Source organism: Sander vitreus, chromosome 2, assembly GCF_031162955.1.
Source record: "Sander vitreus isolate 19-12246 chromosome 2, sanVit1, whole genome shotgun sequence".
NCBI classification, from domain to species: domain Eukaryota; kingdom Metazoa; phylum Chordata; class Actinopteri; order Perciformes; family Percidae; genus Sander; species Sander vitreus.
The window spans coordinates 7522106-7539976 of record NC_135856.1 but is presented as its reverse complement, the minus strand read 5'-3'; the positions used below and the strand labels follow the sequence as shown (position 1 = coordinate 7539976).

Genomic DNA, 17871 nt, shown 5'->3' with positions numbered 1-17871 from the left:
ACCAACAGCTGGTCAGCAGTGAGAAAGGAGTCAGATACTCCTGTGCTATCAAAGGCTACGAGGATCTCAGACCCCCTCGAGTCTCAGTGGGTGAGTGATAGCATTTAGCTTCTTATTATATGGTGAAACATCTGGCTACGTATGTTATGCTTTCAAGAATAATTCCTTTATTCACACACTGGAACCATAAATCCTAAACCTTCTGATATACAATGACTATTTGACAACATTTTCCAAAAACCAAAACCATTTATTTTTCCAGATTCTGTCACGTCGACCTGCTTCAGTGTGACCTATGCTAAAGGGAGAATGTGTTCTTATAAGACGACATCAGAGGAAGAGCCCTGCTCCATCACATATCCCAGAGGATAAGTTTCCAAAAAGCACAAAAACAACTCCCACCCCACCACTTCTAAACCCTTTAAAATCATAGTTTCTATGAGATCTATTTCCCAATGGATGATTTATTTTGTATAATATCTCTTCTTTTATCTTTGGTGATTTTCATATTGTTACAAGCACAATAACCAGAGTTTTCTGGATTAATCATGCTTTGAGTTTATGTTTAATAATTCATGATATCACTGTATTTTATGTAACATCTGATAAATAAAATACATTTCTCATCCCCCAACAGAACTTCTCCGGGAACCATCACCTTATCGTGGTGGAGAGGTTTGTGTGTCCCTATGAACCTGAGGGCTGTGTTGTCTGGAGCTTTGTGCTCCTGGTAGGGTCTCCCAAGGCAAAGTGGTCTCAGGTGAGGGGCCAGACAAAGAATGGTTCAAAAATCCTATGAAAAATCGAGGAAGGGATGAAGTGACCCTGCCCGGAGGAAGCCCGGGGCCCCCGTCTGGAGCCAGGCCCAGATGGAGGGCTCGTCAGCGAGCGTCTGGTGGCCGGGTTTGCCACGTAGCCCGGCCGGGCACAGCCCGAAAAAGCTACGTGGCGGACATCCCTCCATCCCATGGGCCCACCACCTGTGGGAGGAACCGCTGGGGTCAGGTGCGCTGCCACATGGGTGGCAGTGAAGGTCAGGGGCCTCGACGGACCAGACCCGGGCAGCAGAGGCTGGCTCTGGGGACATGGAATGTCACCTCTCTGTGGGGGAAGGAGCCGGAACTTGTGCAGGAGGTGGAGCGCTACCGGTTAGATCTGGTGGGGCTTACCTCTACGCACAGTCTTGGTTCTGGAACCATACTCCTGGATAGGGGTTGGACTCTTTTCTTCTCCGGAGTTGCCCAGGGTGTGAGGCGCCGGGCGGGTGTGGGGATACTCACAAGCCCCCTGGCTGAGCGCCGCTACGTTGGAGTTTAACCCGGTGGACGAGAGGGTCGCCTCCCTACGCCTGCGGGTTGTGGGGGGGAAAACTCTGACTGTTGTTTGTGCATATGCACCAAACAAGAGTTTAGAGTATTCGGCCTTCTTGGAGACCTTGAGTGGAGTCCTGCATGGGGCTCCAGTCGGGGACTCCATAGTTCTGCTGCGGGACTTCAACGCGCACGTGGGTAATGATGGAGACACATGGAGAGGCGTGATTGGGAGGAACGGCCTCCCTGATCTAAACCAGAGTGGTTGTTTGTTGTTGGACTTCTGTGCTAGTCATGGATTGTCTATAACGAACACCATGTTCGAACATAGGGATGCTCATAAGTGTACTTGGTACCAGAGCACCCTAGGCCAAAGGTCAATGATCGATTTTATAATCGTTTCATCTAATCTGAGGCCATATGTTTTGGACACTCGGGTGAAGAGAGGGGCGGAGCTGACAACCGATCACCATCTGGTGGTGAGTTGGGTCAGGGGGTGGGGGAAGACTCTGGACAGACCTGGTAAGCCCAAACAGGTAGTGCGGGTAAATTGGGAACATCTGGAGGAGGCCCCTGTCCGACAGACTTTCAACTCACACCTCCGGCGGAGCTTTTCGTGCATCCCTGTGGAGGCTGGGGGCATTGAACCCGAGTGGACAATGTTCAAAGTTTCCATTGCTGAAGCTGCGGTGAGGAGCTGTGGTCTTAGGGTCTTAGGTGCCTCAAGGGGCAGTAACCCACGAACACTGTGGTGGACACCGGTGGTCAGGGAAGCCGTCCGACTGAAGAAGGAGTCTTTCCGGGATATGTTATCCCAGACGACTCCGGAGGCAGTTGCAAGGTACCGAAGGGCCCGAAGGGCTGCAGCCTCTGCCGTGAAAGAGGCAAAGCAGCGTGTGTGGGAGAAGTTCGGAGAAGACATGGAGGACTTTCGGTCGGCACCAAGGTACTTCTGGAAAACCGTTCGCCACCTCAGGAGGGGGAAGCGGAGAACCATCCAAGCTGTGTACAGTAAGGATGGGGACGCTGTTGACCTCAACTGAGGAGGCAATAGGGCGGTGGAAGGAGCACTTTGAGGAACTCCTAAATCCGACTAATCGCCCTCTATGGTAGAGGCAGAGCTGGAGGAAAAGGGGGGGATTGGCATCAATTTCCCTGGTGGAGGTTGCTGAGGTAGTTAAACAACTCCACAGTGGCAAAGCCCCAGGAATTGATGAGATCCGTCCAGAAATGCTTAAAGCTCTGGGTGTGGAGGGGTTGTCTTGGTTGACACGCCTCTTCAACATTGCGTGGAAGTCTGGGACGGTGCCTAAGGAGTGGCAGACCGGGGTGGTGGTTCCCCTTTTTTGAAAAGGGGGGACCAGAGGGTGTGTGCCAATTACAGGGGTATCACACTTCTCAGCCTCCCCGGTAAAGTCTACTCCAAGGTGCTGGAAAGGAGGGTTCGGTCGATAGTCGAATCTCAGGTTGAAGAGGAACAATGCGGATTCCGTCCTGGTCGTGGAACAACGGACCAGATCTTTACTCGCAAGGATCCTGGAGGGAGCCTGGGAGTATGCCCAACCAGTCTACATGTGTTTTGTGGATCTGGAGAAGGCGTATGACCGGGTGCCCCGGGAGATACTGTGGGAGGTGCTGCGGGAGTACGGGTGAGGGGGTCCCTTCTCAGGGCCATCCAATCTCTGTACGACCAAAGCGAGAGCTGTGTCCGGGTTCTCGGCAGTAAGTTGAACTCGTTTCAGGTGAGAGTTGGCCTCCGCCAGGGCTGCGCTTTGTCACCAATCCTGTTTGTAGTATTTATGGACAGGATATCGAGGCGTAGTCGGGGTGGAGAGGGGTTGCAGTTCGGTGGGCTGGGGATCTCATCGCTGCTTTTTGCAGATGATGTGGTCCTGATGGCATCATCGGCCTGTGACCTTCAGCACTCACTGGATCGGTTCGCAGCCGAGTGTGAAGCGGCTGGGATGAGGATCAGCACCTCTAAATCGGAGGCCATGGTTCTCAGCAGGAAACCGATGGAGTGCCTTCTCCAGGTAGGGAATGAGTCCTTACCCCAAGTGAAGGAGTTCAAGTACCTTGGGGGTCTTGTTTGCGAGTGAGGGGACAATGGAGCGGGAGATTGGTCGGAGAATCGGCACAGCAGGTGCGGTATTACATTCAATTTATCGCACCGTTGTGACGAAAAGAGAGCTGAGCCAGAAGGCAAAGCTCTCAATCTACCGGTCAGTTTTTGTTCCTACCCTCACCTATGGTCATGAAGGCTGGGTCATGACCGAAAGAACAAGATCCAGGGTACAAGCGGCCGAAATGGGTTTCCTCAGGAGGGTAGCTGGCGTCTCCCTTAGAGATAGGGTGAGAAGCTCAGTTATCCGTGAGGAGCTCGGAGTAGAGCCGCTGCTCCTTTGCGTCGAAAGGAGCCAGTTGAGGTGGTTCGGGCATCTGGTAAGGATGCCCCCTGGGCGCCTCCCTAGGGAGGTGTTCCAGGCACGTCCAGCTGGGAGGAGGCCTCGGGGGAGACCCAGGACTAGGTGGAGGGATTATATCTCTAACCTGGCCTGGGAACGCCTCGGGATCCCCCAGTCGGAGCTGGTTAATGTGGCCCGGGAAAGGGAAGTTTGGGGTCCCCTGCTGGAGCTGCTACCCCCGCGACCCGACCCCGGATAAGCAGATGAAGAAGATGGAAGAGATAGAGATAATGTAATTGTAAAGCTGGATCTGAATATATTTTATTAATAATTAATTAGTGGGCCCATTAAACATTTCAGAGCACAAGCATAAGACAACTGAGTCAACTATTTAAAGGCACAATCCATAACCAACTGCAAAAAGGTTCATCCCAGCAATAAAACTCAAAACACAAAGGTGACATGCTGTAGCTCTCTGCTAGATTGAAAGGTAATTTACTGCAAGGACTTACATTAGATAAATCATAAGTTATGACTATAACTATAGATCTATGAGACCGAACGATGACCGTCACCACGGTCTTACCTTGAATGATGCAATCCTTCAACCTATCCTCCAGACATTATGTCAACAAAGTCATGTGACTGACCTTAGGAGGCTTGGCCGCCGTCCATAAGAGCATCCAGGGGGACACGCCTCTTCCTCTTGCCTGGAACGCCCTCAGCCCGTTCTGAGCGACAAGAGATGGTGACGGTCATCATAGATCCATAGTTATAGTCATAACTTACGATCTATTTCGACCTCACTCAGACCGTCACCATGGTCTTACCTTGGATGACAAGTACCATCAGGGTCGCAAGAACAGAGTACTCCACCCCGTCACAACCGCGCCCTGCAGCCGAGAGAAGAACGGCGGAACCCAACGGTGCAGGTGTGACGCCCAGCAATGTGTGGTCACATTATGTGGTTTAATAATGTCTATTTTGAAAAGTTGGCATATGTATATGTATATGTATATACTTCCAGAACGTGTGTGTCACGTTGGGTATATTGTCCTATTTTGAGACCCCTATGTGATTTCATTTCGTAAAGCCCTGTCATGTTAAATGCTGTTTAAGCAAGTGTGTGTTTGAAATACTGTTAAGATGTATAGAGTTAACTTTTGCTTGTGTAATGTCTCACGCCAGCTGTACTATTTTGTTAATAGAAGTAACAGCATTCTGCTAATATGTTAGCATTCAGCCCAGAATAGGCTGCAGAGACAGTGTTCACAATCCAGTGGGATAAAATCTGTTTAGACACAGGGAGCCCCAACTTTTTGCCATCAAAACAAACAAAGAGCTGGGTGTGAGAGCTTCTCAGAGCCTGAGTCCATGCAAGATAAGCCCTTAGCGCCCTCACTGGACATAAAGTAAGCAGGCTCACTTCCCCCTGCTGTACAACTGGATCAAGCTGAAAGGAGCTGATCTCAATCACCTGGTTAACAGTCTGAGGGTTAACCACCTTAGGCAGAAAAGAGGGATTTGGCCAGAGAGACACGCCAGTGTTTTGCTGCAGTTTGGTTCTCATTTACTGCTACAGTACCGCTGCTCTCTATCGTAACTCTGATTCAAGCTGCCCTCTTCTGTTTTTCCATCTAAACATCATTATTAACAACTTATAAACAACATCTATAGGAATGTTATTGTCACAGCCTGAGGCACCTGTCACTCACATTACACTACCCTAACATGCATATGAAGATCAAAGTTAGCTATTGAGACCCTGGCTTTTAATAGTTTTAGCCAGTATGTCTGATAATAATTTACTATCTAGGGTTAGTTGTGTAGATATGGAGATATGAATATACACAGATACAAAATGGGAGCGGTATGAAGGTGCTAAACCATTTAGGGCCTTAAAAATAAGTGAAACAATTTTAAAATCAATTCTCAGTGTCACAGATAGCCAGTGTAATGACGCTTGTACTGCTATATGTTCTTTTATGCTGGTTTTGTTATTGCTACTACATTTAAAACAAGTTTCAGCCTAACAATGTTTATTTAGGTAATCCAGTACAGAATGCATTACAGTCATCTATGTGAGAAAATACAAAAGGCATGGGTCAACTTTTTGGCATCTTCCAAAAAGAGTTAGGGTTTAACTCTTGGGATGTTTCCCAAAAGTGGGGACAGAGCTCAGAGTCAGGAATAACACCCAGGTTTTATTTCCAAAGTACTTTGAAACTCTTTACAAATCACTGTGTTCATTGTTTTATGTGCAGATTGAGTCCCCAGTTGTCTCAAGAGGTGATGCTGGATGAGGTGAGTGATGCGATCCTGGTGGACATGCTGTGGGATACCCAAATGTACCTGTATGAGGAGAGGGAAACCCTTCAATACCTGGCAAAGGCACTGCTGGACAAATGAAAGCACGAGAAAATCACAGGGAGAGGCTGCGAAGATGGGACCACGAGAGCTGAAGAGACGGAGAGTATGAGAGCAAATGAGCGTCCCGCGAGTGGAGTCAAAGCCAAGAGTGATTGGACGAGGCACAAAGATTAGTGAGACGTGTGTCTGATTCGAGATTGTAACGTCTGTGTTGGTGTGCTCTTTCTTTCAAACTCCTTGAGATTCGTGACCACAATGATTTTCATATTCACGCTGAAATGTCAAAAAGTTCACGGTAGCAAATGTGTGAATCAAGGCAGACAATGACAACTAACAGAAAAACAACTGACTTAACAGAGCCTAATGAAAGGCAAGTTATGTGGTATCATGCAACCTTATCACTGACCTTATCACGATTATCACGTTTGTTTAGTTTACTATTTGTACATAAACCAGTAAAGAATCGTGTTTCTTCGATATGTGAATACAGGGGGAATGTATGAGGAACCAAATAAAACTAAAAGTAGCACACTGACTCAGGCTCCATCCGCTGACACTGTCAGCTAAAACTCCCCCTCCCCCTCTCTTCAGTGTTAGGTGACAAATAGAGTCTGAGCGTGTTTGAATCACATTCTGATTGGTTGCGATAAAACCATAACACTCCTCCTCATTCCTCCTCCTCCTCCTCTTTTTACCCAAGTAGCAACCAAGATACTGTTATGAAATGCAAAAAAGGTAAAACCACACACAATCCTCAGTGACAGAAGGCACCTGCACAAAAGTAACAGATTCACAACAGCTGAGTCCCAAATGTTGCGTCTTTATACACAACTTACCTGGTCTCGGATGAGGCGTGGCCCCCTGGATGCTCTTATGGACAGCGGCCAAGCCTCCTAAGGTCAGTCACATGACTTTGTTGACATAATGTCTTGAGGGTAGGTTGAAGGATTGCATCATTCAAGGTAAGACCGTGGTGACGGTGTCAGAGTGAGGTCGAAATAGATCCCAAACTTTGTTTTAGATGTTAATGCTTTGGTTGCAGAATAAAAGAAGTAAAATTACTTATATTTTTAGTTGTCAGAAAAGAAAAAGAAAATTATCTTTTAAAATATTACAATACATTGCAAATATATAAATAAACCTGTAATAGAGAGCTGAAGTCACGCCCTTCTACTTCCGGCAAAAAATATGAACGAGAGTCTATGGAGAGAGAATTATTTTTTGATCCCGTTTGAATTGAGCCATGGATTACAAATATGATGTTCGTCAATTTAAAACATTATTTTTCAACCGAAGAAAGTCTCAGTTTATTCTTAAACTGCTGAAGTATAAGATTGTGAAAATACATAATTAGAAAGACTACACAATTCAATGTCGCATGGACGATGTCTCACTACGATGTCTATGTGTATCGTACCGGGGATGTAACGTTACTCAAATGAGCAGAGGATCTTGCGTGTTCTTTTGCTTATCTGCTGAAAACACTTCACTGGATAAGACACATCAGGTAAGATAACATTACATGTGTTGTGGAACAGAGCTAAGCTAGCTAGCGAGCAAGTTGAGCATCAAGCTAGGTGACGTAAATTGTGACGAGAGATGTAGTTCATTGAGCGGTTTCACACAAAACTAAGAGGTCATATGACAAACCTATGGCTAACTGAGACTTTCTTCAGTTGAAAAATTATCTTTTAAATTGATGGACATCATATTTGTAATCCATGGCTCAATTCAAACGGGATCAAAAAATAATTTGCCTCTCCCCGTTCACTACCTTTCATATTTTTTCCGAGTTAAGGTCCCATGAGGTCCACCGGAAGGGGAGTGACTTCGGCTCTCTATTGATATGGTCAAATTACTCACTAGGCTTTCACTTTTCATGGTAGTAACGGCACCTTCATAAAAAGGTAGGAAATGAATCATCTAATCTGCATTTCGTTGTCTCAGTAAAGTTACTAGTTGACTACTATTCATTTTGGCGTCACTTTGACAGCGAATAACCTAGCGGCCATTTCAGGAAACCAACATTACCAGCTAACGTTAACTCAAGCCTTCTGCTGGATAACAAGTTAGTCACTGTTGTAACCTAATACGCATTTTTATACGCAAAGCATATAACTAAGCGGCTCTTGAAAACAAAAAGGGGAAAATAAACCAAAATTTCTGGACGACAATTAATAAACGTTAGCTAGCTAATGCTAATATGGAAAGCTATTATAGGCAACAAAGGCAAACAAACATTTTCTGTTGGGTGAGTATTCATTAATAAGTCATACATTAGCTTTACTATATGTAGCTAACGTAAGGTATGTTACCCAAGTAAGTGTCCACATAGAGTAGATTCTATAATGTAATAGGGTGACCAGACGTCCCAGTTTGACTGGGACAGTCCCGATTTTAAGTTGCGTGTCCTGAGTAAAATGTCCCGGTTTACACCAACCACTATGAAATTGTCCCGGTTAAACGGCTAAAATACTGACAGCTAAACGGTGTAAAAGTGTGACTGTATTGTAGAGGATTCCAACAGCAGGATGTACAACAGTCTGCCGCTAAAGCTATGAGCTAAAAGACACAAACTAGCTAGCGCTTGGTCACTGCCGTTGTCGGAAAAACACAGATGTGAATAAAGGTTGCGTTTACTTAAAACTGGTAAAACTCGTGGTGCATTCATGGTTATTGTAAAATACCCTTTTCTCATCTGTTTTGGTCTGTTTTTGGTTTAACAGCAATTTACTGGTGAAAGAAGTTATTGTTAAAAGTGATTACATTTTTAATAAATAATTTAAATCCCCCCTCTTTTTTTGTGCTGATCCGAAAATTGATCCGATTTGTGACTCATAACCGTGATCCAATCCAACTGTGAGTTTTGTGATTTGTTGCACCCCTATACAAAACCATTCCAAATAATCAAAGTGATGTAAGGCAAAACAGGTTATTGAACTCATGTCAATTCCTGATGATTCATAAGATATAAAGGAATGAAGTAATGCACAAAACATGAAATGAAATTATTCATTCATGAAATTAATTCATGAATGAATTCATAATTCATGTACCCTTACCGTAAAGTGTTACCATAACTTCAGTTCAAGCCTGTGGCAGCAGTTCCAAATAATTTGTTTAGTGGCATGCAATGAAAAATACCTTTTTCACAACGTTTTTCACAAGTTCAGTGGGTGCATTTTCCAAAAGAATGCTTTAATTCTGAAAAATAAAGTTGGTCCCACACAAAACTCACTCAATGTCTTTTAATATTATTTCTTAGATATGTAGGCTACATACCAAGAACATTCATGAATATTAACTGAGCTACCCCATTATGTTGTGAGCAGTAGGCCTACGTGTGCTGTTGGCAAAATTGTGTCTAATCTGTCTGTGTCTGTCTGACCTGGGCTGGCACATGTTCACGTTAAAAAGCGTGTGCGTGCAGTACGGTTCCGGGATATCTGGTCACCCTAATGTAATAGCTACAATTTTTAGAGAAAGCACCATGTTAGCTAGTGTTAGGTTAGCGTAACGTTAACATTTCGTGGTTGCTAGCAGGACTTCACAAACCTAGCGCTACATGCAACAAAGCGGATTTAGCTTGTCAAACCTGTTAATTCCATGTGTTTGTGGTTGATTCCCTAGCAAATTGATAAAACATACAAGTAGGCCATTGGACACAATAATGTCTGTGCAGTGCACGTTTCCCATTTGTAATGAACTAACGTTGAGTATAACACCTACAACTGCACAAAACATGTTTGAGAACAAGTTTTGGTTGTGGTTCTCTCAGAAAGGTGTGCTAATTTAAAAAAATATCACCTTAGCTAGTTTAAATGGTTCGTCCCATGTAGGATTGCACTGACTCTGTTCATTCAGTTGTGGGAGAGAATAGTCCTGTAGGACTTTTTTGTAACTTAGCTACCTAACTTTGATGAATTTTGACTCTTACAGTTTTTCTTGATTGCTTTGACACAGCAGTCAACTTAAACTCCACATTTTTCAAAACAGTTAACACACAGGCCAAAACAGTGGCACTCATGGTCAAAATGACACATTTTGTTTGCAAAAGGCTGTAACCGTGCCAAAACATTTAAAATATGCAGCATCCAGAATCAGAAATGCTTTGATGCAAATTTTTTTGATTCCATTGATTCTTATTTTCAAACTGTGGCTGAAAACTGAAATACTGTAAATATTACACAAAATACATGTAAACCAAAATAAAATGTATTAGAGTATAAGAAATTAAGAAAATAAAAATAAAATCTATTACAGTAAAGTATAAACATCTATTACTGTAGAGTATAAGAAATAGCCACTATTGATACTCAGTCTCTTCTGTCTTAGACCTCTTCCATCCATGTTGGCAAAGAACAACACAGACGCTGCACCTTTAAGGCCTGCAGACTGATTGCTAATTGAAGATTTGTGTGAAGGAGTGTCAAACAGGTGCTTCAGTGATTTCATACGTATGTATGTAGTTTCTAATAGTTAGGAACAGATGGTTTCTGTTTGGTTACCATAGCTAAAACAATGGAGTTTGGACTGCTGGAATGACATCCGTGTTAACTGTTCTGCAAAAGGGTGGGAAAAATGTGTCAATCCAATGAGAAAGGGTTAACACATTTGCAAGAGGTGTGTTCTGCTCTGCTGAGACAGTGATGATGAAAACCAAATGGATCCCAGTTTCTTTAAGCAGGTCAAAGCAATCAAGAAAAACTAAGTTTAACAGAAATACAAAAAGCATTTGTTTAAGGGTTGTTTCTGCATATTGGAAAGTATTGATGTCCTCACCTTGTATTTTGACACAGTGAATGCTTAACAAGTCAACGCTATATGGTTCAACAGACTGGACTGTGAGAGAATTAGAATAACTAAAAGGTCCTGGTTTCCCTTCCTAAAACAGGCAGTGGGTGACCATCAGCGCTCTCAAGTGTTCTTGATCTATCATTAGGATGCTGGACGTCTGCCTGCCGATTCACAGTAAGCTGGTGTAGATAAGCTCATCAACTGAAGTCCCTAAATGCAGAATTAAATGCAGAGATAAACAGAACAATCCAAGTTCTGTCACAGAGGCAGGTGGGTTGTTACATTCAGTCTCTTAAGTTTTTACTTGCTGTGATGTATACATACTAGAGATCCACTGCCTGTTCTTCACTGTCCATTAGCCTGGAAGTGAAGAAAATAATGCATTAATATACTGTGGGTTAAACATGTGGCAAAATATTGTAAAAAGTATATACTTATAAGGAAAGCAATTTTCTCAGGTGATGTAGTTCGCAATCTGTAACCCAGTTTGTCAACCCTTTGAGCAGAAGTGATGTGTTCAGTGACACTGGCCGTAAGTACACAATTTTTGTCCGTCGATCATCCCAACATGGAAATCAATGTAAACTTTAAACAGCACAATGAAAACCTTTTCATTTTTATCAGAATATTACCAGTAGTTTCTAAGATACCATGTAGCCCATGCTGTAATAAGCTACATTATTCTTACAGTATATCCCTTAAAAAGACTCCTACTGCCTAATCAGTTGTACAGTAATAGCAAGTGATGCTTACTCAATGGTCATGTTGGGTCTGAAGTTGACAACAGCATAGGGGACGTGCTCTTGGTCTTGAGGCGGATGTGGCTGGACTGTGCTGTAGAGAGCATCTGTGTGATTCTGAGGGAAGTGGATTCTGCTATAGTTAAGATCATCTTCTGTTGGTTGAGCCGAGATGTCATGATGCAGGGGACCAAGGTTTAGCTGATAAAGAGACAGGTGAAATAATATTTTACATTGCACTGAATATACTGTTTTGGCTGATCATTATACCCCAATTAATATAAAATGATTCAACTAGATGGGAGGGTTAGCATAGCAGGTACTCAGTGGCCAGAGTAGCTCTTACAGTTCAAACATGTTTATTTATACAATTTCTAATAAATCTAATGAAAACCTAATGGTATGGCAGCTTTTACAGACTGTTCAGAGAGCAAACTTCAATCATCATATCAGTAGTGAAAAATGTGACTAGAAGATATCTAGTGTTTTAAAAAAAAAAAGACTGATTGACCTACCATGGCAGTAGAACAAAAGATTTAGGTCCAACATTACAAAACATAAACCTTATGGAACAATGTGTTTCTGAGTCACCAGAATAACTGTTTTAATAAAGTTAAATCATCACCTAATTAGTGAGTTGAAGCTGCTGCTCTGACTTGGATGAAAAAAATAATTTGATCTGAAGAGAAGCAGGATAGAAGCTGGCAATGTTTTTCTAATGTAGCAAAATTGTTTAAATCATTTTTCTTTACCTGCTCCAAGTTGTCTGAGGTTTCAGTTCTAGGAGGTTGACTGGAAGTCCTCTTTCTTCTGATTAGAAGAAATGAGTGCACATACAAATTAATAGGTGATGCCAGGTTAGTGTGTGAATATCATTGCTCTGAAGCAGAGGACAGTGTTGCTCACCTGATCCACCAGAAGGCAGCGAGGGGTATAATAACCAGGAGAGCAGCACAGACTACTGCTGCTGCTGGCGTCCATTTTCCAATTTTACTCTGGACAGTAAGGGTCTTTTCAACAGAGCTGATGTTGTGGGTGGTTTTGAAAGCACAGGAGTATTTTCCTGCATGCTGACTTCTGACTGGGTCCAGAACCAGGTGTTTGTTTTGCTTCTCTGTCGGGGTCAAAGGTCGACTGTTCAAGTACCAAATGTAGTTTGTGTTGTCAGTCAGAGGACAGCTGGTACTGCAGCTCAGGGTGACTCTCTGGCCCTCTGTCACCTCTGCAGAGGAAGTAAACTTCACTTGCAAACCTGAAAGATAATTAGAGCCGTCACTAAATCCTCAGTAAGTCTTCATACCTAAACAAAACACATTTATCTGTGTCTTATAAAACAACCGACTTAAGCAAAAATACTTGTATAAGTGTTAAGTTGGGTCTGGTTAAAGGGTAACTCTTGCCAAAATGCAACTTAGGGTCTTTTTGTGAATGAACCCGAGTCAAACTTTCGTTTAAAAGCATATTTAGGACGGAAACGCCACTTTCAAGATTTACCGTATTCTTGTTTTTCGGTCAAATGGCCTTTTGAATGGGAGTGCTAGGGGCACTACTATGATCGCATCAAAATAGCTATTTTTAAAACACTAAGGCTCGACACAACATGAAACTTTGCTTGAAGTATCACCAGGGGCTCTACACATGAACTCCAGCATTGAGAACATTGTGTACCCAGAGTTTACTAAAAAGAGAGGTTTTGAACAACTCACTTTAGCAGTTGTTGTTTACGCTCTCCGCCATCTTGCCAGTCAAAACGTGTTGATCTCCGAATGCAACATAACAGGGAGGACAGTAAAGATGGAAAGCTCCTAAAGCTTAGTTCCATATAAATGCAGATAATTTGTTGTTTTGTCATTAGTGAAAAACAATATTGACCTTGTTGAAAAAGGAGCCTCATACAGGAATGACATTTCCTTCTATGGAGTCCGTTCATTCGCATTAGGAGGTCAACACGTTTTGACTGGCAAGATGGCGGAGAGTGTAAACAACAACTGCTAAAGTGAGTTGTTCAAAACCTTTTTTAGTAAACTCTGGGTACACAATGTTCGCAACGCTCAAGATCATATGTAGAGCCCCTGGTGATACTTCGAGCAAAGTTTCATGTTGTGTCGAGCCTTCTTAGTGTTTTAAAAAGCTATTTTGATGCGATCATAGTAGTGCCCCTAGCACTCCCATTCAAAAGACCATTTGACGACGAGAATACAGTAAATCTTAAGTGGTGTTTCCGTCCTAAATATGCTTTTAAACAAAAGTTTGACTCGTATCCCATATTGTCTGTTAGTAGTGGATGGGCCTTTCAGTGTGCTGACTGCTGGGGTAACATGGTGTGGAAGTCAATAATTCCAGACAAAAATAATGTATTTAATCTAAAGAGTTACCTGTGACAACCAAACTCACTCCAGGTCTCAATCCTTGGTCATCTCTGTGGTGTCTGAATGTGTATTCTGCTGAGTCATTCTTCGTCAGGTTATTGATTCTCAGCATGTGGTGATTCCTAAAGTTGTCGTGATACTTCATACGAGGTACAGACTTAATTGGCTCTTTCACTTCTTCCTTCCCACGCCTCTTTATTTTATACCATAGTTTAGACTTTGGTTGGTCGTTGGGAGAAGAGTATTCACTTGAAATGTTCACTGAAGAACCTCGTAGAGCACAGATTCTCCTGCTGACGTAATCGAGCAGTTCTCATCCACAGCACCTAAAAAATATAGATGAAAGACAAGAGGTCGTTTCACTTTAAGTAATGTCAAAAATGACCTTTAATAATGTTTAAACTAAAATTCCTGTTTGGTAGAATATATCAACTTTGTAGACATAAATGTTAGAAATTAGGACTGCCAGTCTCAAACTTCTAGGCTATGCCTCATAAATACTTTTTTTCTGTTAATATTCTATCAGAACCTATCGCACCTAAAAGTTCTTAAACTACTTAAACTACTTAATGCTTCACATGTTTGTTTGTGCATGTATGCACCAATCACCAAGGCATATTCCACGTAGAGTAACTACTGTGGCAATAAATTCCTTTCTGGTTTAATGAATAATGAATAAAAAAAATAATATAACACTGTAATGGTCTATATTTAACTTTATAAAGCACAGTGGTCAGCAGCAGATCCCCAGTAACAGAGAATGAAATACACTTAACAAGATATATAAATCAACACTACAACCGCAGACTACACTACAATCCACAAAACCAAACCTGCTTCCTCACAACTGCATTATACTGTAATATGTTTGTTATTTTTTCTACATCACAGACCAGAAGTTGGTTCATACTCACAACTTCAGCAGAGCGCAGATACTCGAGGCCTTTTACAGCGCAGGAGAAGCTTTCAGCAGAGGTGATGGGAAGTACAAACGTTGGTTGCTCAACTACATGTCTGCTCTTATACCATATAAAGGCAGTCAGAGGACAGCTTGTGTTACAGGTCAGTGTGACATGGCCTTTAGCTGCAGGACTCCTTTGAACATGTACTTCTGTTGGGGGATCCATCCATCTTCATCCGCTTATCCGGGGTCGGGTCGCGGGGGTAGCAGCTCCAGCAGGGGACCCCAAACTTCCCTTTCCCGGGCCACATTAACCAGCTCCGACTGGGGGATCCCGAGGCGTTCCCAGGCCAGGTTAGAGATATAATCCCTCCACCTAGTCCTGGGTCTCCCCCGAGGCCTCCTCCCAGCTGGACGTGCCTGGAACACCTCCCTAGGGAGGCACCCAGGGGGCATCCTTACCAGATGCCCGAACCACCTCAACTGGCTCCTTTCGACGCAAAGGAGCAGCGGCTCTACTCCGAGCTCCTCACGGATAACTGAGCTTCTCACCCTATCTCTAAGGGAGACGCCAGCTACCCTCCTGAGGAAACCCATTTCGGCCGCTTGTACCCTGGATCTTGTTCTTTCGGTCATGACCCAGCCTTCATGACCATAGGTGAGGGTAGGAACAAAAACTGACCGGTAGATTGAGAGCTTTGCCTTCTGGCTCAGCTCTCTTTTTCGTCTCAACGGTGCGATAAATTGAATGTAATACCGCACCTGCTGTGCCGATTCTCCGACCAATCTCCCGCTCCATTGTCCCCTCACTCGCGAACAAGACCCCAATGTACTTGAACTCCTTCACTTGGGGTAAGGACTCATTACCTACCTGGAGAAGGCACTCCATCGGTTTCCTGCTGAGAACCATGGCCTCCTATTTAGAGGTGCTGATCCTCATCCCAGCCGCTTCACACTCGGCTGCGAACCGATCCAGTGAGTGCTGAAGGTCACAGGCCGATGATGCCATCAGGACCACATCACCTGCAAAAAGCAGCGATGAGATCCCCAGCCCACCGAACTGCAACCCCTCTCCACCCTGACTACGCCTCGATATCCTGTCCATAAATACTACAAACAGGATTGGTGACAAAGCACAGCCCTGGCGGAGGCCAACTCTCACCTGAAACGAGTCCGACTTACTGCCGAGAACCCGGACACAGCTCTCGCTTTGGTCGTACAGAGATTGGATGGCCCTGAGAAGGGACCCCCTCACCCCGTACTCCCGCAGCACCTCCCACAGTATCTCCCGGGGCACCCGGTCATACGCCTTCTCCAGATCCACAAAACACATGTAGACTGGTTGGGCATACTCCCAGGCTCCCTCCAGGATCCTTGCGAGAGTAAAGATCTGGTCTGTTGTTCCACGACCAGGACGGAATCCGCATTGTTCCTCTTCAACCTGAGATTCGACTATCGACCCGAACCCTCCTTTCCAGCACCTTGGAGTAGACTTTACCGGGGAGGCTGAGAAGTGTGATACCCCTGTAATTGGCACACACCCTCTGGTCCCCCCTTTTCAAAAAGGGGGAACCACCACCCGGGTCTGCCACTCCTTAGGCACCGTCCCAGACTTCCACGCAATGTTGAAGAGGCGTGTCAACCAAGACAACCCCTCCACACCCAGAGCTTTAAGCATTTCTGGACGGATCTCATCAATTCCTGGGGCTTTGCCACTGTGGAGTTGTTTAACTACCTCAGCAACCTCCACCAGGAACATTGATGCCAATCCCCCCCCTCATCCTCCAGCTCTGCCTCTACCATAGAGGGCGTATTAGTCGGATTTAGGAGTTCCTCAAAGTGCTCCTTCCACCGCCCTATTACCTTCTCAGTTGAGGTCAACAGCGTCCCATCCTTACTGTACACAGCTTGGATGGTTCCCTGCTTCCCCCCTCCTGAGGTGGCGAACGGTTTTCCAGAAGTACCTTGGTGCCGACCGAAAGTCCTTCTCCATGTCTTCTCCGAACTTCTCCCACACACGCTGCTTTGCCTCTTTCACGGCAGAGGCTGCAGCCCTTCGGGCCCTTCGGTACCTTGCAGCTGCCTCCGGAGTCGTCTGGGATAACATATCCCGGAAAGACTCCTTCTTCAGTCGGACGGCTTCCCCTGACCACCGGTGTCCACCACGGTGTTCGTGGGTTACCGCCCCTTGAGGCACCTAAGACCCTAAGACCACAGCTCCTCACCGCAGCTTCAGCAATGGAAACTTTGAACATTGTCCACTCGGGTTCAATGCCCTCAGCCTCTACAGGGATGCACGAAAAGCTCCGCCGGAGGTGTGAGTTGAAAGTCTGTCGGACAGGGGTCTCCTCCAGACGTTCCCAATTTACCCGCACTACCCGTTTGGGCTTACCAGGTCTGTCCAGAGTCTTCCCCCCACCCCCTGACCCAACTCACCACCAGATGGTGATCGGTTGACAGCTCCGCCCCTCTCTTCACCCAAGTGTCCAAAACATACGGCCTCAGATCAGATGAAACGATTATAAAATCGATCATTGACCTTTGGCCTAGGGTGCTCTGGTACCAAGTACACTTATGAGCATCCCTATGTTCGAACATGGTGTTCGTTATAGACAATCCATGACTAGCACAGAAGTCCAACAACAAACAACCACTCTGGTTTAGATCAGGGAGGCCGTTCCTCCCAATCACACCTCTCCATGTGTCTCCATCATTACCCACGTGCGCGTTGAAGTCCCCCAGCAGAACTATGGAGTCCCCGACTGGAGCCCCATGCAGGACTCCACTCAAGGTCTCCAAGAAGGCCGAATACTCCGAACTCTTGTTTGGTGCATATGCACAAACAACAGTCAGAGTTTTCCCCCCCACAACCCGCAGGCGTAGGGAGGCGACCCGCTCGTCCACCGGGTTAAACTCCAACGTAGCGGCGCTCAGCCAGGGGCTTGTGAGTATCCCCACACCCGCCCGGCGCCTCACACC

The 17871-nt window shown here is 44.9% G+C and overlaps 1 protein-coding gene across 2 annotated transcripts; it reads right to left on the bottom strand.

Moving 5' to 3' along the window:
* Positions 1-7798: 7798 nt before the first annotated feature.
* Positions 7799-15586, bottom strand: LOC144533615 (uncharacterized). Of its 2 annotated transcripts, none has more exons than XM_078275117.1 (6): positions 13998-15586; positions 12529-12874; positions 12375-12432; positions 11636-11823; positions 11207-11242; positions 7799-11092 (listed from the first exon to the last, which is right to left on the bottom strand). In XM_078275117.1, coding segments are annotated over exons 1-6 (768 nt in total). In that variant the 5' UTR covers positions 14137-15586; the 3' UTR covers positions 7799-11091. The 2 variants fall into 2 exon arrangements, with proteins under 2 accessions (XP_078131243.1, XP_078131235.1); XM_078275109.1 differs by having other exon boundaries at positions 7799-11242; positions 13998-14317; positions 14906-15586.
* Positions 15587-17871: the final 2285 nt, after the last annotated feature.